This window comes from Macaca nemestrina, chromosome 12 (assembly GCF_043159975.1).
Source record: "Macaca nemestrina isolate mMacNem1 chromosome 12, mMacNem.hap1, whole genome shotgun sequence".
Lineage (NCBI taxonomy): Eukaryota > Metazoa > Chordata > Mammalia > Primates > Cercopithecidae > Macaca > Macaca nemestrina.
In genome coordinates, this window is record NC_092136.1 from 125751812 (window position 1) to 125777925 (window position 26114).

The 26114-nt window shown below is 47.4% G+C and overlaps 3 protein-coding genes across 6 annotated transcripts in view; 1 reads left to right on the plus strand and 2 right to left on the minus strand.

The window, feature by feature from the left end:
- LOC105476247 (cell adhesion associated, oncogene regulated) overlaps positions 1 to 15448 on the minus strand; it is a 243450-nt gene extending 228002 nt beyond the window's left edge. The window contains exon 1 of the mRNA XM_071076038.1: positions 15430 to 15448. The gene's annotated coding sequence lies outside the window, so the exon portion shown is untranslated. The remainder of the gene's footprint in view (positions 1 to 15429) is intronic.
- LOC105476244 (RNA pseudouridine synthase D4) lies at positions 1274 to 23596 on the minus strand. Of its 2 annotated transcripts, XM_071076062.1 has the most exons (8): positions 23385 to 23596; positions 22841 to 23006; positions 21482 to 21683; positions 17734 to 17827; positions 17514 to 17658; positions 16278 to 16375; positions 15430 to 15704; positions 1274 to 3946 (listed from the first exon to the last, which is right to left on the minus strand). In XM_071076062.1, the coding sequence occupies exons 1-7, from the start codon at positions 23571 to 23573 to the stop codon at positions 15465 to 15467; spliced, it is 1134 nt and encodes a 377-aa protein (XP_070932163.1). In that variant the 5' UTR covers positions 23574 to 23596; the 3' UTR covers positions 1274 to 3946; positions 15430 to 15464. The 2 variants fall into 2 exon arrangements, with proteins under 2 accessions (XP_070932163.1, XP_011730284.2); XM_011731982.2 differs by lacking the exon at positions 1274 to 3946 and having other exon boundaries at positions 14491 to 15704.
- A 43-nt stretch (positions 23597 to 23639) lies between these two features.
- The window catches only part of LOC105476243 (family with sequence similarity 118 member B), a 51200-nt gene continuing 48725 nt past the window's right edge, over positions 23640 to 26114 (plus strand). For 2 of the 3 annotated variants that reach the window (XM_011731977.2, XM_011731981.2), the window contains exon 1: positions 23640 to 23765. The gene's annotated coding sequence lies outside the window, so the exon portion shown is untranslated. The remainder of the gene's footprint in view (positions 23766 to 26114) is intronic. The other variant, XM_011731978.3, reaches the window with a different exon arrangement.

Below are 26114 nucleotides of genomic sequence, written 5' to 3' on the forward strand. Positions count from 1 at the left end.
CCTTCCTCTGGAGCGCCCCTCCCTTCTCTCCACCTGAAAGCTCTCACCACCCCGTGAAGGCCCCTCCCTTCTCTCCACCTGAAAGCTCTCAGCACACCACCCCTTCCTCTGGAGCGCCCCTCCCTTCTCTCCACCTGAAAGCTCTCAGCACACCACCCCTTCCTCTGGAGCGCCCCTCCCTTCTCTCCACCTGAAAGCTCTCAGCACACCACCCCTTCCTCTGGAGCGCCCCTCCCTTCTCTCCACCTGAAAGCTCTCAGCACCCCTTCCTCTGGAGCGCCCCTCCCTTCTCTCCACCTGAAAGCTCTCAGCACCCCGTGAAGGCCCCTCCCCACCCAGGCCGCACGGGCACTTTGCTAGTGATCTCCTGATGCCTGGGTGCCTCTCCTGCAATCTCTCTGAAACATGTCAGGTGTTCCAGGACAGGGCTACAGCTGCATCACGGCACCCACTAGAGACAACACACAGCCCGGGCCCCTAGGTGATGGGCGGACAAATGAGATGTGGTCAGGATTATAAGCCACACCTCGCCTGACTGGTTCTCCACTTCCTTTTTGTCTTTGCACCTCGATGGCAGGCGCACTGAGTGCAGAAACTCTATCTTCTGCTTCCTTGCCCTCTCCCTAGTTTCAGACAATGTTGTGCATGACAGACACTTGCTGACAGGAACAGGGGTCAGAGTCTTGCTGTGTCCCAAGGGATCCACCTGAATCCTTCAAGGACCCTGTGTTCCAGGCACCAGGGACAAAGCCAGGTCCATGTGTGGCTTCTTTCTTTTCTAGGAGCTGCAAGTTGGAGAGATGCCCTGCCCTCCCCAAAGAATCCCAAACCCTGGCCTGGAGTTCATTCAGGTGGATTTCGGGACAGGCCAGAGGGAAGGGACAGCAACGGAGAGCTGGGGATGGGGGCGCTTTTCCTCGGAAAATAATGAGGCAATTAGAGGAGGCCCAGAGCAGTTCCAGATGTGGCGGCTGACTGCTGAGATAGTGACGTGTACTTCTAACATGTCAGCACGCTGGGGACTGAGGCTGTCTGCAGCTGCTGCAGCTGTCACCTGGCCACACTGCACTGCTGCGGTTACCTGGCCTAATGGTTTTGGAATGAGCTGGGCTGGGGCCCACAGCCTAGAACTCTGGTCTCCAAAACTTCTTGCCAGAAAGAAACTCAACCTCAGTAAGAGCCCCATCTGATGAGGGTTGTCAGGACATTCACCGTCACCTGGCTCGCCTTGAAGTTCAATCCCCTCCAGGTCAAGCTTTCAGGGGAAGCTCAGAGCCTGGCCCTGAGTGAGCGCTGGGGACAGAACACAGTGTGGTTGGATGTGGCCCTAGGCCCGGAGTTGCCTAAAGTCCAGGCACGGGAGACAGGACAGGGATGAAGCCCCTCCGACAGGAAGCAGCCAGTGGCTGGCACTGATCAGGTGCACACAAAGGTGTCTGTGTTCCTGTCTGGCCCTCCCCAGCAGGCCTTGGACCCTGCCCTCTCCATCCCGTATATCCCAGGCATCCTGAGCTGCCTGGCCCTTTCAGCGATGACTGGGACAGGACACCAGCACTGACAGCTCTTGTCACAGCCCCCAAGGCCTCATTCATGCTGGAGAGGCGAGGACAGCTTAATTCCCAAACTCAGACACAGGACTGCCTGCCGGAGAGCATGGGGCAGACACTGACCCCCACCCCACCCTCCCCAGGAGGCAGGCACCTGGGAACAAAGGCCCTGGTGTCCCCTCTGCTCTCCTCCCTTCTCTGACCTCCCCTTCCCGTCTTTCTGCACCAAACAGCAGGCACTGATGGCAGTTAAATTGTCCAGGGATGAGTGATGCTGGGGGCTTAGGAGGATGAGAAGGAACGAGCTTTGGACATGATAACCTCAACCCTTCCCTACTCCAGCCCCCATTTGGGGACAGGGAAAGGAATTGATGTCAGATGCAGGGGGTTCGCTTAGCCCCAGTATTCTGGGCTTCTGGCCCCCAAACCAGGAACCAAGGAGCACTGGCTTCATGCCAACACCTTCAAACCAGCCCACACTCCATGTGGAACCCAAGGCCCTTCAGGAGCTGTCGGACAGCCCCAGGGAGCTGCCGGCCATGCTGTGTTCTCCTGGCATCTTCCCATTCCCAGGCCAGCCACCTTGGCTGGGGGTATCTGCCATGACCTTCACTCCCTGAGCCCTTGGTCTTCACATCCATGGTGACCAATCCCAGACGGGGGTTCCCCTAGTCCCATCCAGTTTGGGGAACAACTGTGCCCCTCCCATTTTTGAGGCCATCTCCTAAGCTAGCCTGCAGGCTCCTCATGTGCTCCTGAGGTTTGAACAACCACCTGGGCAGGACCTGCCCTCTCCCAAGTCAAAGCCATTAATTCAGCTTGGAATGCCCGTCTCCACATGCAGTGGGGAGGAACTGACCCCCCTGTTCTGCTGTTCCTTTCCTAGCTCTCCCCGAACCTGCAGTCAGAATAGCAGAGTTAGAGCTGTTCTTCATTCCCATTAGGACTCTAGAAAGGCTAATGGCTCCAAAGAGCGTAACCGCATGACCCACCTCCTCTCTAGAAAAGGTGCTAGAAATCTAATCAGGCAGCAATATAGCACTGGGGGTAAGTCTGTGCATCCAGGCCTGTGTCCTTGCTTTCTGGGTGCGTGCCCTCGGGCAGTCTGCCCAAGCTGATTTCCTCATCTCTGAAATATCTCCTTCGCGGAAGTGCTGCGGGATTCAGTGAGCTCACACAGCACAGCCCCAGCACCGTGCCTGGCTCGCTGCGAGTGTCCGATGTAAGCCAGCCCCTGCTGCTGTGGCCACCTTCCCCAGCAGCGGCTGCTGTGTGCTACGGGCCGGTGTGCGCTACGGGCTGGCGCGCGCCGCGGCTGGCGCGTGCCACGGGCTGGTATGTGCTATGGGCTGACTGTGTCTCCCAAATTCCTACATTGAAGACTCAACCCCGGAACCTCAGAATGTGACGGCCCTTGGAGATAAGCCTTTAAGGGGGTGACTCAGTTGAAATGGGGCCTGGAGGATGTGCTATCACTGACTCTGACCAGTGTCCATGTAAGAAGGGGTGATCAGGTCACAGGCCTACACCAAGGAGAAGCTGTGTGAGGGCACACAAAGCAGGTGGCCATTGGCAACAGAGAGGCCTCCAGAGAAACCAAGCCTGCCAACACCTTGATCTTGGACTTCCAGCCTTCAGAACCATGAGCAAATGAATTTCTGTTGTTTAAGCCACTCAGGCTGTGATATTTCGTTCCGGCAGCCCGAGCAAACTAACACAGCATGACCAGGCCCATCCCTCCCAGCCCACGCACCGTGCAGGATGCCAGGCCCCAGAAAGGACGGGAAGGCCCAGGGCAGGATAGTAAAAGGCCCGACGTCCAGGTCCCTTCTGGGAGGCTTCACTTCCAAGTACAGTCTGGATTTCTAAACTGGATCCAGATACTGAGTTTCTACACTGCCCTTCTCTGAGATGCTGAATTTGTGGGTTCCAGTAAAGGATTAGGGATGTTATGTCTTCTCCTAAATAAGTAATCTCGGCATAACTAGCCTCAGGGTCCTGAAACTAGAAAGGATCTCAGAGATTGTCTTATCTAAGGACTGAGATAATCAACTTTGTCTCATCTGCCCATTTTACAGGTGAGGACAATGAGGTCTGGAAAGATGGTGACACAGCTAGATAGTGGCAGAATTAAAAAAGAACCCAGTTGCCTTCTTTCCATTAGGAGATCTGCCTTTCTGCTCCAAGTGCACACTCGCTCATCCCTGCCTGGGATCTGGGAGGGCTGGAGAGAGGAGAGTCGGGACTTCTCTTTCGGTCTCTCAGCACCTGGTTCACTGGAGACACAGGTTAAGCGTGGGGCTCCCAAGTTAGACGGACACAGGTCAAAACCTAGTTCTGCTGTGCACAGATGTGACCTCGGGAAATCAATGGGCCGCTCTGGGCTTCATGTTCGTCATCTGTAACATGGAAACAAAAACGAGGAAGAACAGTATACCCCTCGCAAGGCTATTACTGGGAGCTTTTCAATGTAACAGGCTCCACACAGGCAACAAAGGTCGAACACAGAAATCACCATGAGTGCTGGGTTTCGGGGTTCCGCGTGGGAGTAGGGAAAGGAAGAGCGAGTCTCAGCTGTGATCACAGGCCCTCTACGCCTCTTGCTTTCCCTTGTGGAATCTTCTTTCCTAGGCTGGAGAAGTAGGGTGACAAGGGAAATCTGGCTTATAACTCCAGAAAATAAACCCAAAGGTACTTCTGGAAAATTCTGTAACTTTAGACAGGAAAAAGGCCAGACTCCCCGGCAGGGCCAGGACGGGCTGGCAGCCTCTCAGGCATGGCTTGAAGGAGGCCCTGGTGTGAGACAGAGGCTCGGAGGGCCGCACAGAGCCCAGGGCACAGTGGCTTGCTCCCTCCCTGTCCTCCTGTCGCCTTCCGTCTCCCAACCTCTCTTCTACTCTGTCTTCTTTCCCACAAAGGTGGCACCTTCTGTGGCCGGCGAGTCCCTGGCAGCTGTGAGTGAGACCAGTCTTGGCAGCTGTCTGTTGGCAATGGAGTTGGAGCATCCCAGCATCCCGGTGGGGGTAATGCCCACAGCCGGAGGCCCCTCCCAGCATGGGGAGACCCTGATTCCAAGGGGGAGAGTCTCGCCTGACCCTCAGAGCGGGCGCTGCATGAAGTGATGACCACACGCCCCTTAAAGCCAACTGCAGAGAAAGTGGGTGGATGGGTCTGGCCACCACAAGCTCCTCAGAACACAGGCTGGAGGTCTGGGATGAGGGGCCCAAGGCTGTCCACCTGGGCGGCAGAGAGGCCCGAGAGGACAAGAACCGGCCCCAGAGAACAGAGAGATGAAAGGGGTGACGAGGACAAGCTGGCGTCTTCCTGGAAGCCTGGATGAGAGAGGAGACAGTACCAACCGCTCTCCCCGTGGGCCTCCCCCCTGCTTGCTCCCTGACCTCGCTGAGCACATCAAAGCGGGAACCCCTTCTCCCAGGCTGGCTCCCTGAATGGCCCAGGTCATCACCGGCTCCTTGAAGCTGCTGACGGACAGATGGTAATCGCTCCCAGCCTGCTGAAAGAGGACGCGGCTCCAGGTCAGAGCTGGGCCTTGGTGGGCTCCCTGCATGCGAGGCTGTCTTGGCTGCCTCCTTCTCGGTCCCCCTCACGGCTCCCTGGGACAGTCTGGTTAGCTTGCCTTGGGGAAAGAGGGTGCTCGGGTAGCTCTGACGCGGGGGTTCAGAGGCCCACAGGCGCAGCAGGTGAGATGTGCAGAGACCTCAGGGGTCTGAGGACCCCTCAGTCCATGTCAGACAGGCCGTGGGAGCGGCGGAGGATCGTACAGGGAGGGCAGAGGTGAGGCCTGCCCTGGGGAAGTTCATCACCCAAGAACAGCAGAGGATGAAGGGAACAGCCGGGCCGGCACTCACACACTTAACGTGTCGAAAACACGTCACTGTAGCAGAGGCGCCCAAGCTGCCACGATTACTTTCCCTCCACTATTTAGTAAATAATGCAGGGAAATCATCCATTTGCCCGATTTTACTTAGTCAAAATTGTACATAACTATCAGTCAGTGCATCTGATCAACAGAGATACCAACTTTTCACTACATTAAACCAAAACTAAATCAGCAAAGAGCTAAGAATGCTTGACGTTTAGCTACAATGAACTCATGTGGTAGGTAAATGCCTGTTTCTATTAGGCTTTTGGGTAGTTGAGAACAGCTTGACTATATTTTCTACATTTTTATAATGAACATGTAACAAACACTCTTACCACTGAGTGTGTAGGAATCAAATTCGATTTGAACTTCACTCAAAAAGCCCAAACCATGACCTCCTACTACTCCACCCCCCATGAGAGAAGAGAAAACCCAGCGTCAAGCCAGTTAAAAAAGTAGGGGGTCGAGATTTACAACGCGGGAGTAGCCACGGCGAGGGTTATCGGGGGTTAGAGAAAGACAGTAAGGCTCTTGTGCAGGATACTTCACACTTGATTAAATCCTGCTCCCGTTTTTTTGGAGTAGCTTAGCCTGGAGAGGGATAAAAGCTGGAGTACTGCTGCCATCTGGTGGCAACATCAGAAAATGCATTTTACTTCATTCATATTACTACAATAATAAAACTACATTTTACTCTATGAAATTGTCTATATTTGACCCAGTGTAACCATCAAAAATGAAAACCTACAAAACAATTCCACTTGGGAAAGAACAGCCTTCAACAAATGGTGCTGGGACGGCTGGCTAACCAGTCAAAATTGGACACCATCCTTACACCACACATAGAAATGATTTAGGATTACAGACCTAAATCTAGAAAACCCTTAGAAAAAAACCCAGAAGGAAATCTGCAAGACTTTGTATTAGGTGATGGTTTCTTAGATATGACACCAAAAGCACAAGCAACAAAAGGAAAAATAAATTGGATGACATCAAAATTGAAAACTTTCCTATTACAAATGATATAATCAAGAACATGAAAAGACAACACAAATGGAAAAAATATTTGCAGACAATACCTCTAATAAGACAGTGGTATCCAGGCTGGGCGTCGTGGCTCATGCCTGTAATCTCAGCACTTTGGGAAGCCAAAACAGGTGGATCACTTGAGGTCAGGAGTTTGAGACCAGCCTGGCCAACATGGCGAAACCCCACCTCTACTAAAAATACAAAAAATTGGCTGAACATGGTGGCGCACGCCTGTAAACCCAGCTACTGGGGAGGCTGGGGCAGGAGAATCGCTTGAACCCAGGAGGCGGTGGTTGCAGTGAGCCAAGATCACGCCGTTGCATTCTAGCCCAGGCAACAAGAGTGAAACACTGTCTCAAACAAACAAACAGACAAAACCAAAAAAAAAAGTGGAATCCAGGATACATAAAGAACTCCTACAAATTAATAATAAAAGCAAATAACTGAATTTTAAAATGGGCAAAAGATTTGCATAGATATTTAAGTTGTATAGTCAATAAACACACGAAAAGATGCTCAGTATCATTAGCCACTAGTGAAATGCAAATCAAAACCACAGTGAGAAACCACTTCACATCCACTAGGATGGCTATAATCAGAAAGACAAGTAACAACAAGTGCTGGTAAGAAACTAGATCCCTCATACATTGCTGCTGGGAATGTAAAATGGTGCAACCCCTTTGGAAAACAGTCTGGCAGCTCTAGAAACAGAGTTGCCATATGACCCAGCAATTCCACTCCTAGGTAGGTACCCAAGAAAAGTTAAAACACACATCCACATAAAAGCTTACACATGAATGTTCAAAGCAGCATGATTCACAATTGTCAAAAAGTGGAAACAACCAACAACTGATGAATGGATAAACAAAATTTGGTATATCAATACAATGAAATATTATTCAGCAATATAAAGAAGTAAAATATTGGCCGGGTGCTGTGGCTCACACCTGTAATCCCAGCACTTTGGGAGGCCGAGGTGGGTGGATCACTTGAGGCCAGGAATTCAAGACCAGCCTGGTCAACATGGCAAAACCCTGTCTATACTAAAAATACAAAAATTACCCAGGCGTGATGGCACATGCCTGTAATCCCAGCTACTTCTGAAGCTGAGACATGAGAATCACTTGAACCCAGGAGACGGAGGTTGCAATAAACCAAGACTGCACCACTGCACTCCCAGCCTGGGCCACAGAGCGAGACTGTCTCAAAACCAAAACAACCAAAAAAAGAAGTGAAATAGTGACATATGTTACAACGTGAAGGAACCTTGGACACATGACACTGAAAGAAGCCAGTGGCAAAGAAGCACATATTGTATCATTCTGTTTATAAAAGACATCTAAAATAGGCAAATCTATAGGGAAATAATCTTTCTATTTCCGGCAAATAGATTAGCAGTTGTCTACAGCTGGGAGTGGGAATGGGGAGTGAGAGCTTAGTGCAAGCCACAGCCACATGCTGCATAGAAGACGGTGTCGGCCTCCTCGCTGGTCTCCACACTCCTATATTTCCCGACAAAGTACTCTGCAGCCCTCTGGTGAAGATCTTATGGAGTGAGCTGGGAGTAGGCAAACAGCCCAATAGGCGTGGAGGGTGGTTAGTCCTCGAGAAGTCGTATGAGCAATGTGTGGGTTTGGGGTGCACAGATACATCTAGGAGGTAGGGGCATGTGTGTGGAGAGATTGATGGTGAGAAGGCAGGGGCCAGCTGAGCTTTTAGGGTGTATCTGACTGAGTACAGGTCACCATGGCCGTGTCCTCACAGCATGTGAAAATACCTAAGAAAGGCCGGGCACGGTGGCTCACACCTGTAACCTCAGCACTTCAGGAGGCCAGGGCGGGCGGATCACCTGAGGTCAGGAGTTTGAGACTAGCCTGGCCAACATGGTGAAACGCCATCTCTACTAAAAATACAAAAAATTAACCAGGTGTGGTGGCAGGCACATGTAATCCCAGCCACTCGGGAGGCTGAAGCAGGAGAATTGCTTGAACCTGGGGCGGGCAGAGGTTGCAGTGAGCCGAGATCCCACCATCGCACCGCACTCCAGCCTGGGGACAAGAGCGAGACTTCATTTCCAAAAAAAAAAAAGCAAAAAAGAAAATACCTGGGAAAGAAGAACTTCACCCATCTGTATAATCAAAATCCCTTTCCCCCCGTGAAGATGGCAGCAGATGCCAGTGTGCCACAGCAGGTGCCAGGAGGGAAGTGAACAGAAATATCCGAAGGCCTCTTGCCTGAAAGGACCCTAAGGCCACAGCCAACAGGGGCATCTATGCAGACAGCCACCAAGGATGGTCACTCGCTTGGGGACAGCAAGGTGAAGGGATCCCCAAGGGGGGACATCAAGAGATGACTAAGGGAGAGGGGGATGGAGAGGAAAACTCAGAGTTCTATAATAATTTGCCTTGCTTTTGTCCTTGTTTCCTGGGAGAGAGAACCTAAATCCTCAGAATTTCCCAAGTGATGGTAACATCTTTGTTATTCATGATGGGCCCTAATAGTTTATGCTAATGTGAGGACTCACACGGGACCTTAGATTCAGGACGGGGGCTGGCCATGCAAAAAGACCGACTACGTGATTAGAGGGTTGGCACTTTGAGCCCAGTAGAACTGAGTTCAACAATGTAGCCAATAGTTCAACCATGACAACATAATGAAACCCCAATAAAAACTCTGGACACCAAGGCTTGGGTGACATTCCCAGTTGGTGATGTACATCCATGTGTTGGGAGGGTGACATGGTAGGCAGAGGACATGGTAGCTTCATGTTGGAGACTCTCCCAGACCTTGCCCGTGCATCTCTTCTTTTAGCTGGTCCTGATTTGTATCATTTTATTGCTATAGCAAAACCACAATAGTAAGCATAGCTAGTGCTTTGCAGAGTTCTGGGAGTCATTCTAGTGAATGATCAAACCTGAGGCGTTTGTGAACAGTCTTGAATTCGTAGCTAGTTGGTCAGAAGTACAGGTGGCTGGGAAACCCCAGAGCTTGCAGCTGGTGTCTGAAGTGAGGCAAGTCCTGTGGAATGTGCCATTAACTTATGACATCTGGCCTAACACTGGGCAGCTGGTGTTCAAATTACATTGCCCTGAGCCAGCAGACTTTGCACCCCACTGGGAGAAAGCTGTCTGCATCCCCATGGCATGCTTTGCACAAGCACTAGCAGGAGGCCATGTTTTTGTATATCCTACCAGGCACTCTGGCTAAAAGCAGTCCAGAGAGCTAAGGACAGCAGACTTAGAAAACATGGTGGGAGGCTGCTCCATTTGCCTGTCCTGGTTAAAACAGGTACTCCCTCCCACAGTGCTCTATCCCCAGGAACCTGGGGATGGTCTCAACAGTCTGTTCTGAGTTTGGTTTCTGGTGGGAACTAGCAGGTTGTCTATGATCCTATTTCTAACCCACTATACCTTTCCACCTTCCAGACCTATCCCATCATAGCTGAAGGGTGGGGATGGTGAAATTGGTGCTCAGGAGATATTAAAGAGGGAAGTGCATTTTAAGAGAAGGGTTTTAGAGGGAACTGGTAAAGAATTAGTGGCTAATTGGATTTGGAAGCTGGTGCAAGGGAGGAGTCAAGGGTGAGTCCCAGGTCTCTGGTGATGCCATCTAAACTAAGGCAGGTAAGAGGACAGGAGCAACAGGCCTGGAGAGGGAGCTCCCAAGGGGAGATGACCACAGGCAGATGGATGTAAGATGAGGAGCTCAAGGGGGAGATCAAGGTCAGAGACAGACTTGCGGGTCATCAGCACACAGGTAGAGGATTCCCAAGCTGGCCCAGCTCTCCCTCTGGGAGAGGGACAGGATGCCAAGATGGAGCTCTGGGGGGCACCATGATGGGGCCCTTCAAGGAGCCTGGAAGGAGGTCAGATAAGGAGATGCAGGAGGAGTTCATGGAATCAAAGTGAGTGAAAAGCTCAGAGTGGGCGATTTGGTTATCAAATGCAAAGACGTGTGATATGAGGATTGAGAAAGTGCTCTGTGGGCTTAGGTTGGGCGTGCCTAGCACGGAAGAAAAGTGACTACCCAAGAGCTGGCACCTGGAGCAGTTGAGCCAGTACTGCCACCAGAAGGGGCACTGGGAGAGCCGGCCTCCCCCTCTCCTGAGCACAAGCACCTCCCGGAGCTCACAGCAAACACAATTCCCACGTGGGCAAGGAGCTGCTACTTTTCATGGCCAGCCTTTTTTTTTTTTTTTTTTTTTTTTTTTTGAGACGGAGTCTCGCGCTGTGTCTCCTAGGCTGGAGTGCAGTGGCGCGATCTCGGCTCACTGCAAGCTCCGCCTCCCAGGTTCACGCCATTCTCCTGCCTCAGCCTCCGAGTAGCTGGGACTACAGGCGCCCGCCACCACGCCCGGCTAGTTTTTTGTATTTTTAGTAGAGACGAGGTTTCACCATGTTAGCCAGGATGGTCTCGATCTCCTGACCTCGTGATCCACCCGCCTCGGCCTCCCAAAGTGCTGGGATTACAGGCTTGAGCCACCGCGCCCGGCCAATGGCCAGCCTTTAGTTCTTGATTTTTCATTTTGATTTTTTCTTATTCTCTTTTCAACCAGAGTCATTTGAGCAGAATAGTTGTTGATTTTTTAAATCACATGCATATTGAACTTCAATAAAAATAGAAATTTAAGAAGCCCATTTTCTTATACTAATTACTGTATATGACTTAATACTAAATCATATATTTTAGCTGGCTCTAATCAGTCTTTCAAAACAGATGAAGCTCATTTTAGGCACATTCCAACCTCCTTTGCTGTGTAACCCATTTCTCAGGTCACACTAACATGTGGTAAAATTCCTCTTACATTATTGTCAGTGATTAAAGATAGACACTGGGCCGGGCACGGTGGCTCACGCCTATAATCCCAGCACTCTGGGAGGCCAAGACAGGCAGATCACTTGAGGTTGGGAGTTTGAGACCAGCCTGACCAACATGGAGAAATCCCGTCTCTACTAAAAATACAAAAATTAGCTGGGCATGGTGGCACATGCCTGTAATCCCAGCTACTTGGGAGGCTAAGGCAGGGGAATCGCTTGGGAGGCGGAGGTTGTGGTGAGCGGAGATTGTGCCATTGCACTCCAGCCTGGGCAACAAGAGTGAAACTCCGTCTCAAAAAAAAAAAAAAAAAAAGATAGCCATTGTACCTAGCAAGACCTGCGCTCGGGCAGTCCAGATCCCACTAAAAATCTGAGAAACGTTAATCCTTTCTTTAGGCCTAAGAAAACACAGGAAAGGAAGAACTTCACCATCCTTCACCCTTGCCTGCCCAACCACGGCAGCAGTGCGGGATGCTACATGGTTTCTGCAAGCCGCTCCCCATCTTCCCAGCCGACACCTGCAGCCCTGGTCTGTGTCCAGACCGCGGCATGCGGGCTACTGCCTGGTCCCTTTGTGGTGCCTCCCTGGGTACCTGGGATTTCATCAAACACCCACAAGACCAAGGGTCTCTTCATCTGTCTCCCTGAATTAAAGTCAAAGATCAACATTTCTTAAGTGTCACATTCCTGTCCCTTTATCTCGAGAAGCATCATTTACTAGAAATATAAGCAGTCACACTAGAGCCTGCGGGCTGAATGTGGCCTGCCATCTGTTTTTGCATGACCTGTGAGTTAAGAATGGGCTTTACCTTGTTAAATAGTTGGAGGAAAATGTCAAAATAATAATTAGTGTTAGGGACTGAATTGTGTCCACTTCCCTTCCCCGCTCAAAATTCATTTATTGAAGCCCAACCCCTAATGGATCTGCATTTGGCAAAGTTTACAAACCAGCGGGTGCCCCCCACCTACCCAACTCCCACTTCAGAGAGTTGGGTCCCACCTCTGTGGCCAGTGTCCTGGGCTAAATGGCCCGACCTGATGAGCAGATTCCCACACCTTGTCCTCCCTGCACGTCTGGGGCGGCGTCTGTTCCCAGACCATAGCACCCTGGGACCCCCAACATGGGATCTGACTCCAGATAAATCTGCCACACTTTTTTTTTTTTTTTTTTTTAAATATGTAGTGAGACAGAGTCTCTCTCTCTCTGACACCCAGGCTGAAGAGCAGTGGCACCAGCATGGCTCACTGCAGCCTCCACCTCCTGGGCTCAAGTGATTCTCCTGTCTCAGCCTCCCCAGCAGCTGGGACTACAGATGTGCCATCGTGCCATCATGCCTGGCTAATTTTTGTACTTTTTTGTAGAGACAAGAGTTTCACCAAGTTGTCTAGGCTGATCTCAGAACTCCTGGGCTCAAGCGATCCTCCCGCCTTGGCCTCCCAAAGTGCTGGGATTACAAGCATGAGCCACCGTGCCTGGCCTACCATACTTCTTAACACAGATCCTTCTCAAGCTCAGATGGTAACTAATTACAAGCAGATGACATGACCTAATATTTGAAGTTTCTCATGGTGTGCTTAAATGTTCTACTAATTTTTAAAAGGCCATTCCATATTTACAAATAAAAGTTATTTCAAACACAAATACATTAAAAAAAACCATGCTTTTATGGCTGACGAATCAACACACAAGAGCATTTCAGTTGACTCTGCCTACCTACAATCACATTCCCTGCACCCTTAAAGTTGCAGATCAACTAGGTTGTCTGAGGTTGTTGTCCTGGTCCTTAAGCACCCCCATGAGTCAGTCGACACTAAAGAAGACAGTCCTTTTATGGAGGCATGGAACCGCTGCCATCGGCTTCAGAGAGGTCTGGGAAGGTGCAGCAGGGCAGACATCTGCCCCAGTCTCCAATGTGGTGACCCCGTATCCCAGGGAAGCTTAGGAATTCTCAAAAAGTCAACTGTCACTAGCTTGGTAGCTCCCAGTTCAGCAACCAACACAAAACCCAGCACTAAAGCGCTAAAAACTCACAAAGAACAGCAAAGCAGCGTTTGTGACAAAGCCGGGCAGAAATAACGACACAGCTGGTTCTCAGTCCAGCTCCAACGTGCCCGCTTGGGGAACAACAGTCCTGCCTCACACTTACTTGTCAGTAAACCACACAGCTAACCAAATTTTCCCAGCTAATGAGCTCCCTGAGATGAGCGAATGTCCCCAGATACCTGCAGCCTAGTCAATATTCAGTTTGCCAAATTAAAGTCTAGATTTACATCCTAGAGGAGACCATATTTATATATAAGAATATAAATCGTCTGTCACTTCTCCAAATGTATCCTGACTAGCTCCTTCTTTTCTCCATTTTCCAATTCTAACTTTTATTTCCATCATGTGTTCTTCTAAGATTGTTCTCCTTTTTTTGAGACAGGGTCTCACTCTGTCACGAGGCTGGAGTACAGTAGCACAATCATGGTTCACTACAGTCTCAACCTCCTGGGCTCAGGTGATCCTCCTGGCTCAGCCTCCCGAGTAGCTGGGACCACAGGTGTGCATGTGCCAACACACCCAGCTAATTTTTGTGTTTTTTGCAGTAACAGGGTTTCACCATGTTGCCCAGGCTGGTCTTGAACTCCTGGGCTGAAGTGATCTGCCCACCTCGGCCTCTTTGGCCTCTTCGGCCTCTCAGAGTGCTGGGATTATAGGCGTGAGTCACCGTGCCCAGCCTGTTCTCCATTCTTGTGGGTATTCCTGTTCATCTGTTTCCCTGAATATCAATTATCAGTATTTCCTAAGTGTCACATTCTTGTTCCTTTTTCTTGACTAGCATGGTTTACTAGAAATAGAAACAACAGCAAAAATATTTAGGTCTTATATAAACAAATATAGTTATCTCGTCTGTGCTTTCAAAGTTAAATTTATTATGCACAGTAATGGGTACCACGGAGTCAGGGAAGGGGCTAGAAAGTGGCATCATCTGTACACAGGGAACACATAAAGACTGTCCCGGGGTGTACCTCCCTAACTGTGCTGTCACTCCAACTTTCTTTGTCAGAAAGAAAAAGTAGTGTGAGGTGTATTCGTTTGCAAGAAACAAGGTGGCAGCTGGATGGACCAACTGAGCAGGGAGGCCAAGGTCATTTCCATCTGTCCCTAGTGATGTTCAGTATAGCCCTCCCCTTCGTGAGACCCAAGAACAGAAGATATGCTTCCACAATAGAGATTTTTTTTTTTTTAATGGCAGCACTCTCCTAACTACACATTCACGGACCAACCAAAGCCATCTCCAAGTCTAGAAAGGACACATACTACACGCAGCTAAAATGCCAACCACTGATCCAGAATTTTCAAGATGGCACCTTTCCCCAAACTTCTATACCATTCATTAAACATAGACTGCAAACTGCTAGCCTATAGAGCAAATTAAACCTGCAAGTATTATTTCCTTAGCTGCCTAAGCGTCTTTAAAAATTCGATTTAGTTGGCAATACATTGGGAAGTTTCACACAAATATCTAGGTTTCCAGCTTCTCTGAAGAAATAAATGAGAAAATCCATTCCCACATGGCAACAACCACCTGGAGCTAACAACTGTTAGACAGCATGCCGCTCCCCGCTACTGCCTTACATCCAGCCAGCTTCGTGTATGCATGTTACCTGCCTGCCATTCACATCTGCTCTCCTGGCTCAGCAAATGTCCCACCTCAGCCTCACACTCAATACCCTTGCACAGGTTCCATAATCAGAGTGCAGGGGGCCACCCACACTACAGCTGGACAATCCCTGGACGCCGGGATATTTGTTAACCATTATGTTCTTTCCAACCACGGGAACCTTCCTAAGAGCTCAAGAGCTTCACTGCTGGATAAAAACAGTTCCTGATCCTGGATTCTGTCCTTTAGTTTTCCTTTTCTAGTCGCTGCCCCAGTCTGCCTGGCCCTGGGCTCTGTTCCACATTGGCAATGAGAGCCCACAGCAGGGAGACTTCCAGCAGGCTTTTCCACAGTGCAGCCAAACTATCAGTAAACAGACTTTGTTCTCCATTAAAAGCCTTGGAGCAGCTGAGTTGCTTCACCTTATCCCACCTGGGTCTTATAGAGTCTGTTCCAAGTGAGAAGTTAGCAGAGTCCTGTAAACAAAGAACAGTTCAGAGGCCAACCTGCGCTCCCAGGTACCAGGATGCTCCCACGGTCTTCACTGTGCTCCCAGATGTTCGGCTTCATTGTTCTCATTTTGATCCTGATTTGGCATTTCTAAACCCAGGCGGCGCAGGGAACATACAAAGAAGCGAGGAAGTTTGCAGACCAAGTTGAGATCCTCCTTCCTGGACCCCAGGGCAGGGAGGATCAGCTGCTGGGCATGCAGGTGAAGGGGGATGTAGCGGGCCTTAGACTGTTCCAGCCCCAGCTTCTTCAGGGTGCCCACGGACAGCTTCTATACAAAGAAAGGACAGACCCTTGAGAGCAAGGCCAACAGTCCACCCTTGAAGAACATGCAAAGTCAGGGGACTTCCACTTACAGGGAACCAACACTAACCCCCTGGAAGACACAGTCATGGAGAGCCTGCTTCAGGGGCATGTCTAAGAAGGGCTCAGAACCCAGGTGAGGGAAAAATGACCACACCAAAGTCATTCTTTTTGGCCAGTGCTTTTTGGCCTACCAAGAAAATGGGCTGTGGTATAAGGATGAAAAGGCTTTCCCCGCGGTTCTTTAGCAGCAGCATGAAAACCTGCTCCCAGTCTTCAGAGACACCCTCCACTTGTCCACAGCCTCCCAACAAAATCAGACGAAACAAACGTAACAGTAAGCTTTTCACTAACAGATCCTGCCGTTCCACGAGGACAGTAACTGACTGCTTCTAAATTTCTCTAAAAGCAAGATAACGAGCTTGGTACCATGTCTGAAGACAATGAATAGGCTTTGCTGTAACTCATTTCAGAGATTTAAGAAAAGGAACGCCTAAGTTCTCTCCCGTATCTGTTGCATATTGGGTCAAATTAGTATTACCTGGGGGGCCAACCTGTTCCAGTCTGAGTACTTGTGATCACCAAGTATTGGACAATCCAATCCAAAAGACAAGTGAACTCGAAGCTGATGTTTTATTCCTTAAAAGAGAGAGAAAGAAAGAAAACTTGTGAGGAGCTACAGAAACAATATCAGTATTGGCATCTGCTTCAAATCATATTAAATCAAAGTGCAGTAAACTGGCCAGGTCCCAACTATAATAAAGTATAAAGAATAATACAGCAAACTATAAGCTATGTAGAACCAGCTAGCTTAGGAAGTAAACGTTGTAAATACCCTAAGTACCCCTGTCCACCACAATTCCCTCTTTCCACCATAGATAACCAACATTATGAGCTTGCCGTCTACCATTACCCTAACTTTTCAGTAATTTTACTACATAATGGTAAGTAGTATTGATTTGCACATTATTTGAATTGTAGTAAAATATACATAAAATTTCCTGGTTTAACCACTGGCATTATACTAAATGCCAAGTCAGTGGCATTAGGTGTATTCACACTGTTTTTGCGACTGTCACCACCACAATCTCTAGAACTTTCTCATCTTCCCAAACTGAAACTCTGGACCCATTAAACAACAATTCCCCATTCATCTCCCCTCCTTTACCCTAACCTAAGATTTTGGCAACCACCATCTACTTTCTGTCTCTATACATCTGACTCTTCTAGGTACCTCACATGAGTGGAATCATACAGTATTGGCTCTTTTCTGCCCGGCTTATTTCACTTAGCATAATGTTTTCAAGGCGCATCCATGCTGTAGCAAGTGTCAGAATGTCCCTTCAATTCTTTGAAAGCTGAAAATAACATCCTATTTTCTGTATATGCTACATTTTGTTTCTCCACTCATCCCCCAATGGTCACTGGGATTATCTTCACCTTTTATTACTGTAAATAATACTGCTATGAATATGTGTGCAAATATTTGATGATTTTGGGTATATACCCAGAAGCGGAACTGCTGGATCTTACAATAATTCTCTGTTTAATCATTCTGAGGAGCCACTCTGCACAGTTTTAATAGAGGCATTCAAACTGTTTGTATTCTTTTGCTAGTCACAACCATCCCTATGGGAGTCCCCGTAGCCTCCGATCAGCACCAGAAGCACATTCTCACACAAGTCAGCCATAGCACCAGCTGCTCGGAACGAGGCCCCGGACAAAACCTGGTGGCACAGGGTTGTGTGATCCCACTGCGGAAGAGTGACACTCTCACCTGTGATGGGCTGGAGCTCCACGAGGGCGGAGGAGAGAGTACTGCTGAGCACCTGGTACCGAGTTACAGCAACTTGTGCATTCCGGCTATGCCGCACTTTCACCATTTTCCCATTGTCCATGCGGTAGCTCGGAGACAACGTCATCTGAAGCCAAAGAAATCAAGATATGATTCTCAAGGAAGAGCAGCAACCCCTGCCTCAGGGAGGCTGCCTGCCCACCTTGTGGTGCTGCTGCTGGCCTTGCGCTTCCTTCTCCACAATGGGGATGTCCACGACTCCTGCTGAGGGCATGGGGACACGCACAGTGATGGCCCTGGGGGTGACACAGATCACTGCTTTAGCCAACCAAGCCAGAGAAGACCTCCTAGATTTGGCCACTTAGAGGATTTCACACTGGACCTTCTGCACTAACACGTGATCTCTTATGATTGAAGGGTCGTGCAAGATTCTCTTGGTGTAATGCTTAGCCTGAGAGCAGATAGATTTCACAAGCTTATCTTTTTTACTATTAAAGTCATACATGCTAATTGTAGAATACTTGGGGTAAAAAAAGAAAAAAATTATATTAATAACATGGTCTTCCCAGCCTTTAAAAATGGATAAGTACAGTTAAAATTATGATAATTTTGTATTGTTTTTCTTTTTCAAATAATAAAAGATTGTAGATTCTGACTGCATGCTAAATGAACAAATGAATAAATAATTGGATGAATGAACCTAAGAAAAAATTCAGAGAACTGTTCCTGGCTCATTTGCCACATAGGTAAAACAGGAGGGAACTGTACCCAAAGAAGTCACAGGGGCAGGTCCAGTGCCTCACACGTGTAATCCCAATACTTTGGGAGGCCGAGGCGAGTGGATCACTTGAGGTCAGGAGTTCAAGACCAGCCTGGCCAACATGGTGAAACCCAATCTCTACTAAAAACACACACACACACACAATCAGCCAGACATGGTGGCATGCACCTGTAACCCCAGCTACTTGGGAGGCTGAGGCACAAGAATCGCTTGAATCCAGGAGGTGGAGGTTGCAGTGAGCCGAGATCATGCCACTTCACTCCAGCCCGGCGACAGAGCAAGACTCCGTCTCAAAAAAAAAAGAGAAGTCCTAGGAACCACAACCACAACTCAATAACTCATTCCAAAACACTTCTGTTGGTGCTCTCCCTCTCATGACCTCACAGACAGGTAGGAGACTGTTTAATCTGTCTGTATATTTATGCCTCTTTCAGGTCAATGATGGGAGATTCTCTCTGGGTACCTGGTGGTCTGTTGTATAATCACTAACCAAGGGGTCAAAATCCCACTCAGACACACTGTTTCACAACATAGACACTCCATTTCAGTTTGAGCTACTATCTGGTACATTTTATCGTATTTTACAGATTTTATAGATCTTCTGTGACAAGATTGCCCTTCCTAATGATACGACACTACAACTCAAGAATGCCCAATCAGCAAGACCCAATTGACTGATTTCAATTCCTCCATGAACCCGATACCGAGAATGGTTACCAATTTTGAACCTTAATGGACATTTTTCACAAATAACATAACATGTATTTTGTAGTCTTAACATTTTGATAGCTTGAATAGATAAAATAAGTCTCTATTTTTTATTTTTTAACTTTTCCTATGAACTAGGTACTGTTAAATATTTCACATGACTCAGTCTTATTTAACCATCTCATAAATCCTATTATTTGCATTTGTCATATGAAGAAAACAAAGCTTATGGAAGTTTAATAACTTGCCCAAGGCCCCACAGCTGGTAAATGACACAGTTGAGAGTTGAACACAGATCTTTTTGAGGTCTTAGCGACTGTCCTAAATTCCTCCATTCTCTATAATTTTATTATAGTTGTTCTTAAATTTGATTGTATATCAAATTTAAAAATACAGATGCCAATCCCCACAACCATCAGACTTATGAATGAGAACCTCGTGGGTAAGTCTCAATCATACAGAATTTTAAAGGGCTTCTCAGATCACAAAGTATCTGCAAAATCTGTAATCTAAAAAGGACTAACATTCAAAATATAAAATGAATACTTACAAATCAAATAGAAAATAATAAACAGCCTGGGCCAGACACATTGGCTCACGCCTGTGAGCTGTAAGTGCTGTAATCCCAGCACTTTGGTGGGTGGATCACTTTAGGTCAGGGGTTCAAGACTAGCCTGGCCAACATGCTGAAATCCCATCTCTACTAAAAATACAAAAATTAGCTGGGCATGGTGGCGTGTGCCTGTAATTCCAGCTACCTGGGAGGCTGAAACATGAGAACTGCTTGAACTAGGGAGGAGGTTGCAGTGAGCCGAGATTGTGCCACTGCCCTCCAGCCTGGGCAACAGAGCAAGACTCCATCTCAAAGAAAAAAAAAAAAGGCCAGGCATGGTCTTAAAATACATAAATAAATAAAAATAATAAATGACCCAATAGAAAAATAGGTAAAAGAAATAAACAGTCTGTTTCCAAAAAGGGAAACTCAAATAGCCAATAAACATGTAAAAAACACTTAAATTGATAGCCAACATCACTGTTATATAAGAAAATAGAAAATGTCTTTTTTTTTTTTTTTTTTTTTTAACTTATCACAGTGGCAAACCCTTTAAAAATGCTTTGGCTGATAAGGGGAAATGGGTACTCACCACTGCTGGTGGGAATGTAAACTGATAAAACCTTGGTGGAGAGCAATGTGAGTACTATTAAAATTTAAATATACACACCATTCAGCCCAGCGATTCAATTTTTAGAAATTTACCCTAAAAATACATTCACATATTCTTTGCAATAGGCTCCAAAAAATGAGAAATTACCTAAATATTCATCAGTGGTATTTCACAGAGCAATTAAAAAGGAGACAGCTCTAACTGTACAACACAAAATGCTCTAAGATATATGATCCAAGGGAAAACCGCAGGATACAAAACTGTGTGTAAAACACAGTACCATAGGAGTAATATGCTTACATATGCTCGATAACTCTGGAAGTTTATACAAGATACCAGTCACAGCGATTGCCCCGGGGAAGAGAACTGCACAGATGGGGAACAGAGGGTTTCTTTTTTGCTCATGTATCTTTTTTCTCTGAAAAACATTGAGGTAAACCTTTATGTGCTAACACAGAATGATCCCCAAGACATAGAATTGGGCAGGGGAAAGAGTATAATGTAAATTGTACAATGTGCTATATATAGATATATATATCTATGTACATACGTATCTACACACACACATACTATATACACTAGACATGTATGTAAATGCATTAAGAACTAGAGGAATAAAAACCAAACTGATTACATGGGTTGTTACCTCAAGGGAAAAGACTAGAATGGCAGAGTGGGTGGATTCTCCAGGAGTTTTTCACATTATCTTTGTTGTTTGACTATTTTTATCACAGGAATAAAATCATATATTACTCGTATAATTAATTAATTAATTTTTTCTTTAGAGACAGGGTCTCACTCTGTCATCCACGATGGAGTGCAGTGGTGTGATCATAGCTCACTGTAACCTCAAACTCCTAGGCTCAAGTGATCCTCCCACCTTGGCCTCCCAAGTAGCTGGGACTACAGCTATGTGCCACTATACCGGGCTACCTTTTTACTTTTTATAGAGAAAAGGTGTCGCTATGTTGCCCAGGCTGTTCTCCAACTCTTGGCCTAAAGTGATCCTCCCACCTCTGCCTCTCAAAGTGCTGTGATTATAGGCATGAGCCACTATGGACAGCCTATGCTTGTATAATTAATTTTTGATAATTTTGATGTATACCAGAATTAAGAACCACTGTTCTATCAGACTTAATATTCTAAGCACCAAAGCTGTTTCACATACTTTTTATAATCTTGCAGGTCCTAGTGCAGTGCCTTCTATTAATTGGAGTTTCTGCTTTTAATGGATAAATAGGTGAAAGAAATGCCTCCACTTATACCACCTCTACTGCCATCAGCAGGCCTCATACCAGTACTTCTTCACCACCTGACGGGTTCTAAACAACTCTTGGACTTGATGTGCCATGTCCTTGTCCCAAGCCAACACCATTACGCCTGTGGTTTCCTTGTCCAGCCGGTGGCACAGATGCAAGGGCTCTGCCTTGTGGCCATGAAGCATCTTTGCCAGGATAGGTAGTACATCACTGATGCAGAGCTGGACCCCAGGGCCACCTAAGAAGGAAAAAGCCAAATATTTGAGTGGCCAGGAAAAGATCTCACCAAAGAACTCCTCTTGGGAGAAAAGCCCTTAATGGATAAACTGTCAATATTTTCTAAAGCATTACTACTGAAGTGTGGTCCAGAGACTAGCAACAATGGCATGTCTAGGGAGCTTATTAGAAATGAATCTCAGGCTCCCAACCTAGACTACTCAGTCAGAATCTGCATTTTACAAGCTGTCCAAATGATTCAGAAGCATAATAAAGTTTGAGAAGCACCATTCTAGAGCATGTGGCTTTCCTCTCAGACATACTTTGCAAAACCATGAGGCCTTCGAGAAGCATTAAATATGAGTGATTAGGAGGATAGGCTTCGGGGTTAGACATTCCTGGGGTTCTAGTCTCCTCTTCTTACTAGCCATTTTTTTGACCTTGGACACATTACTTCTCTTTCCAACTTTGCTTTCTCATTATAAAATGTAAATATCTGGAAAACAACTTCATTGGGGAATGGGGAGGCAAAAAACTGTTGTGAAAATAAAGAGAGAAAAAAATTATACAAACACTTGGCAATGTCTGATTTAGTTCCTTGTCTTTATGAACGACTATCTCCATATCTCCCCGAAAAGCAATACCTTCTTCTAGCTAAAACGGGCCTTTTCCCTCCGCAAAATTCTTTCGCAAATGCATTTTTTAAATCAATCTTTCCTGATTCACCTCAGCTGTCCCTGACAACTACATGCAACATTTGTTGAAAGACATTTGAGCGTCCACTAAATTCCAGTTACTCTGGGGTTGTATGTTACATATACTCCCACATACACACACACACACCCTTTTTTCTTATGTATCATTTTCTCATTCCCAGTTTTGATGGAAGATAACCTTTAGTCTAGAACCACACAGCCTTTGTATATCTCTACAGTGATCCCTGTGGTCTGCACACAGTGTATTCCACGAATTGCTGCTTACTGTCAGATGTTTAGAAGGGGAGGACTGTCTTATTTATTTCTGTGTCCTCGGTGGTTCCTTATATTGGACGGTAGTCTAAAAAGGTTTAATTAATTTGAACGCAAGGCTTTAGAGTGCACCACAAGTAACGTCTCAGTTTTCCTCGGTTGTAGCAGAAAGCAGCCACAGATCCCTCTCCCATTCCCGCGTGGTCCTTACCATGCACAGGGAGACCGTAGGGCTTATTGATGACCACAAGGTTATTGTCCTGGTGGAGAATTCCTCGGGTCAGTGCCTTAGCAAGCACGTTGGGGTGGACTCGCTGCAGCTGCCGTGTGAACCGCACTATTTCTTGCACTCTCCGCTGAACAGGGTTTGTGGACACCTAGGGAGAAAGAAGGAGCTGTGGAGAAGACCTTACAGAAAGCTCTGGGTGAGAATCTGAGTGGGGAATGACTATCTTTGCATCAGACCCGCGCTTTCCTCGAGTAATCTGAGAGCAGGGGTACCAGGGGTACCAGTTTGTCTAACCTGCGTACCCACGCAGTGGGTAGGACCGAGCCTGACAGTAGCCAAAGACCCAGCTCACGGGAAAACACCGTACCCTTACTGACCCTTCCCCTCCACCTTCTCCCCATTCTCCCACCTAGCGTCCGGGCTATTGACTCATACGCTTTCAGTCAGAGGACCCTCCTACCTACTCCGGGTCCGGGAAACCAATGAGCGCACTGTCTCTTGGGAGTTGTGGTCCCTTCGGACTCACCGGCTTCTTGTTTGTGTCTTGTTCCCGTTTCTGGGCTCGGAGCCTCTCCGCTAATCTCTGGGCATTTACGGACGTAGAGGCAGCGGCAGCGGAACAAAATGGCTTTGAGACGAGACTGAAGAGACTCCCCAAACCCTGGCCGTTTCCCCAGCTCCAGAGGCCCGACGCCCTCCACCTGGGCGCCGCCATCTTGCCAGGAAGGGAGGGGCGAGCCAAGACCACGTGGAGAAGGGCGGCAAGAGTGAGGCGGGAGTGGGTGGACCCTGCAGGTCACGTGGTGCGGGGTGGGGCCTGGACGAGTCACGGGGGTTAGGTGCGCGCTCAGTGCGGCTGCGCCGGCCGGTAGCTGCAGCTGGAGCAGTGGCGTTTGGAGGAGACTCGGTGAGTGTGTAGGGAAGCAGGGCTGGGGCTGGGAAATGCCGGTGCCTCAACGCTTTAACGTTTTCCGCGTCCCCGGGATTTCCGTTCAAGAAGAACACTGGTCCGAAAAACGTTTCTCCTTTTGGTACACGATCCCAGTGAGAAACTCCTCCCCGCCCCCGCGCCCCCTTAGAGGCGATGTCCCATAAACACTCGCCCCAGAGCTCTCCTAGGCACCTACGCCGTCCCTCTTAGCCACCGAATCTCCGGTGATCCGCCAGTCCCCTGCGGGACTCGTCGGGTACCCTCTTGATTGGATGCCCGGATCTCTGTAGCCTCTCCACCCGTCATCTTCCAACTCCCATCCTCTTTGTTTCACGTTGTAACCTGTCCCCCTCTCGTAAGGATGACGGCCCCTTCCCTTATCCAGGGCCCCCAGCCCCTACTTCCTACTTAGGAAGCACTGTGAGTGTTTTTTCTGTCCTTCCTCAAGAATTCATTGCTTGGAGTCTCCTCCCTACCTTCGCTACTCCTAAAGAAAAAGCTGAAAGTACGGAGCACAGACCTTCACTTTTCCTGTTTCCTTTGTTTTTCCTCTCCTCCACAGTTTGCAACCGCACTAAACCCCCTCTCACGAGATGCGATGTTGAGATTCCCTTGCCCGAACTGCAAGTGACTACCTCTGATTTCAATCAGGGGTGGCTGGGAAGATAAACATCTGCTTGGGATGGTAGTGTTAAAAGTAACTTAGGATGTTCCTGCCATTTGTTAAGAGGAAAACTTATGCTGAGTTCAGAAAGAATGTCCTGAAAACTAATGGATCTGTGAAGATAGGGGGAACAATTTTTTTAAGACTGCTTGGAGTGAAGGCTGCCTGAGGAGTTATTAGAGAATAGGTAGTTGAATTAGATTTGGGTTCTACACCTCCTAAAGGGTTTGGCAGAAGGAAAGCCGTACCAACAAGAAACAAAGTTGATCAGGTGGAGCTACTCATAGAAGACTCAAGTTGAAGAGTTTGAACTAGAGGTGACAAGTTGAAGAGTTGGAGCTAGAGGTAGTGGGGAGTCTTTGAAGCTTCTTGAGTAGGGCAGAGAGACTCCTTGAAAGTGAAATTCTGGAAGTGAATCTGGCAGTTGAATGCAGGACAGATGGGAAAGGAAAGGGTTTGATAGTAGGAAAACTAGTTACAACCTAGGTGGTCGGTGATGAGGTCTGGTCTTTTCCCCTACACTGTAACTGTCCTTTGAGTTTGAATTGATTATGAGTTACGCAGGTAAAGATGTACCCTTGGCAGCTGCTGTTGATCTGTGAGTCCCTGGAAGACTTTTTTTTTTTTTTTTTTTAAATCCTCTGACCTGGCACATAGTAAACTCACAATATCTGTTAGATGGCTGAAGTGCATCATAAATGTATGCTAGGTGTGTCTGAACATTTTGAATTGTCTTATTTCTGTCACTGGCCTGAAGAATGAACGTAGAGGCAGATGTATTTGTAAAGTTGGAAAGAAGCAAGCCTTGTGTACGTTTCTGTTATAAGGCAGGTGTAAATGCCCATTCAGATATAAATGCGAAGAATTCCAAGGGAGATTGAGAAACAACATCCATTTCTCCTGTTCCCCCCACCGCCCTGCACATTTACCAGTAGGACAGAGATCTATAAAAGTTGAGAAATTCGACCTTAAAAGAATTATTACCTTCCATGCTCCAGACCTAGGTTCTAATTTCACTAAACAGATGAACATCACGTATTACTTAGATACTTGAAGCTCCCTTTTCCAAGGACCCTGAAATTTTGACATCCGGAATTAAATTAATATCATTACATTAATTAGAAACTTGTTTTGGGTACAGGACTTTTATGGTTTTGTGTCCGGGATGGGAGAACCTGTTTCTACCCTAACTGTATGGCATTCAAGAGACTACACCTGTTCTTGCAGAATTGGCCTTCTGTGGCAGGAAACAAAACGAAGAACCAACTCAAATGTCATTGCTAGTGACACAGAGCTTATGCTCTAGGGTTTCAGGTTAACTCAAAGCACACACTTAGTGACGAAGAATAAAAGTATTTGTTCTTTATTTCTGGAGAAGAAACTTTTAGGTTTGTCTTGTTGAAACTTTGTAGAGAAATTTAAAGAATTCAAAGTTTTTGTTTGGTATGACAGTACAGCTTTAGCCAGTATGGGTACGTCAGTTACGACATCCTTAATGTTTCTCCCGTGAGTCTAGGCACTTGGTGATTTAGAGTTGTCCTCAGTATAATTTATGCAAATGTCATGTCTTTTTTTTTTTTCTTCCTCAATTTTCAAAGAGCAATAATTGCCCCTCAGATAAACCTCATTGGCTGCGATACTGCCACTGCCAAAACCTCTTT

Bases quoted from the DNA above. Each gene is read 5' to 3' on its own strand.
- LOC105476244 (XM_071076062.1), bottom strand. From the start codon at position 23,573: ATGGCGGCGCCCAGGTGGAGGGCGTCGGGCCTCTGGAGCTGGGGAAAC. The intron at 17,659-17,733 runs GTGGGCAGGCAG...CTTTGGCTTCAG, and splicing joins GCCAGCAGCAGCACCACAAG to ATGACGTTGTCTCCGAGCTA. The intron at 16,376-17,513 runs GTGAGAGTGTCA...CTCTCTTTTAAG, and splicing joins GGAGCTCCAGCCCATCACAG to GAATAAAACATCAGCTTCGA.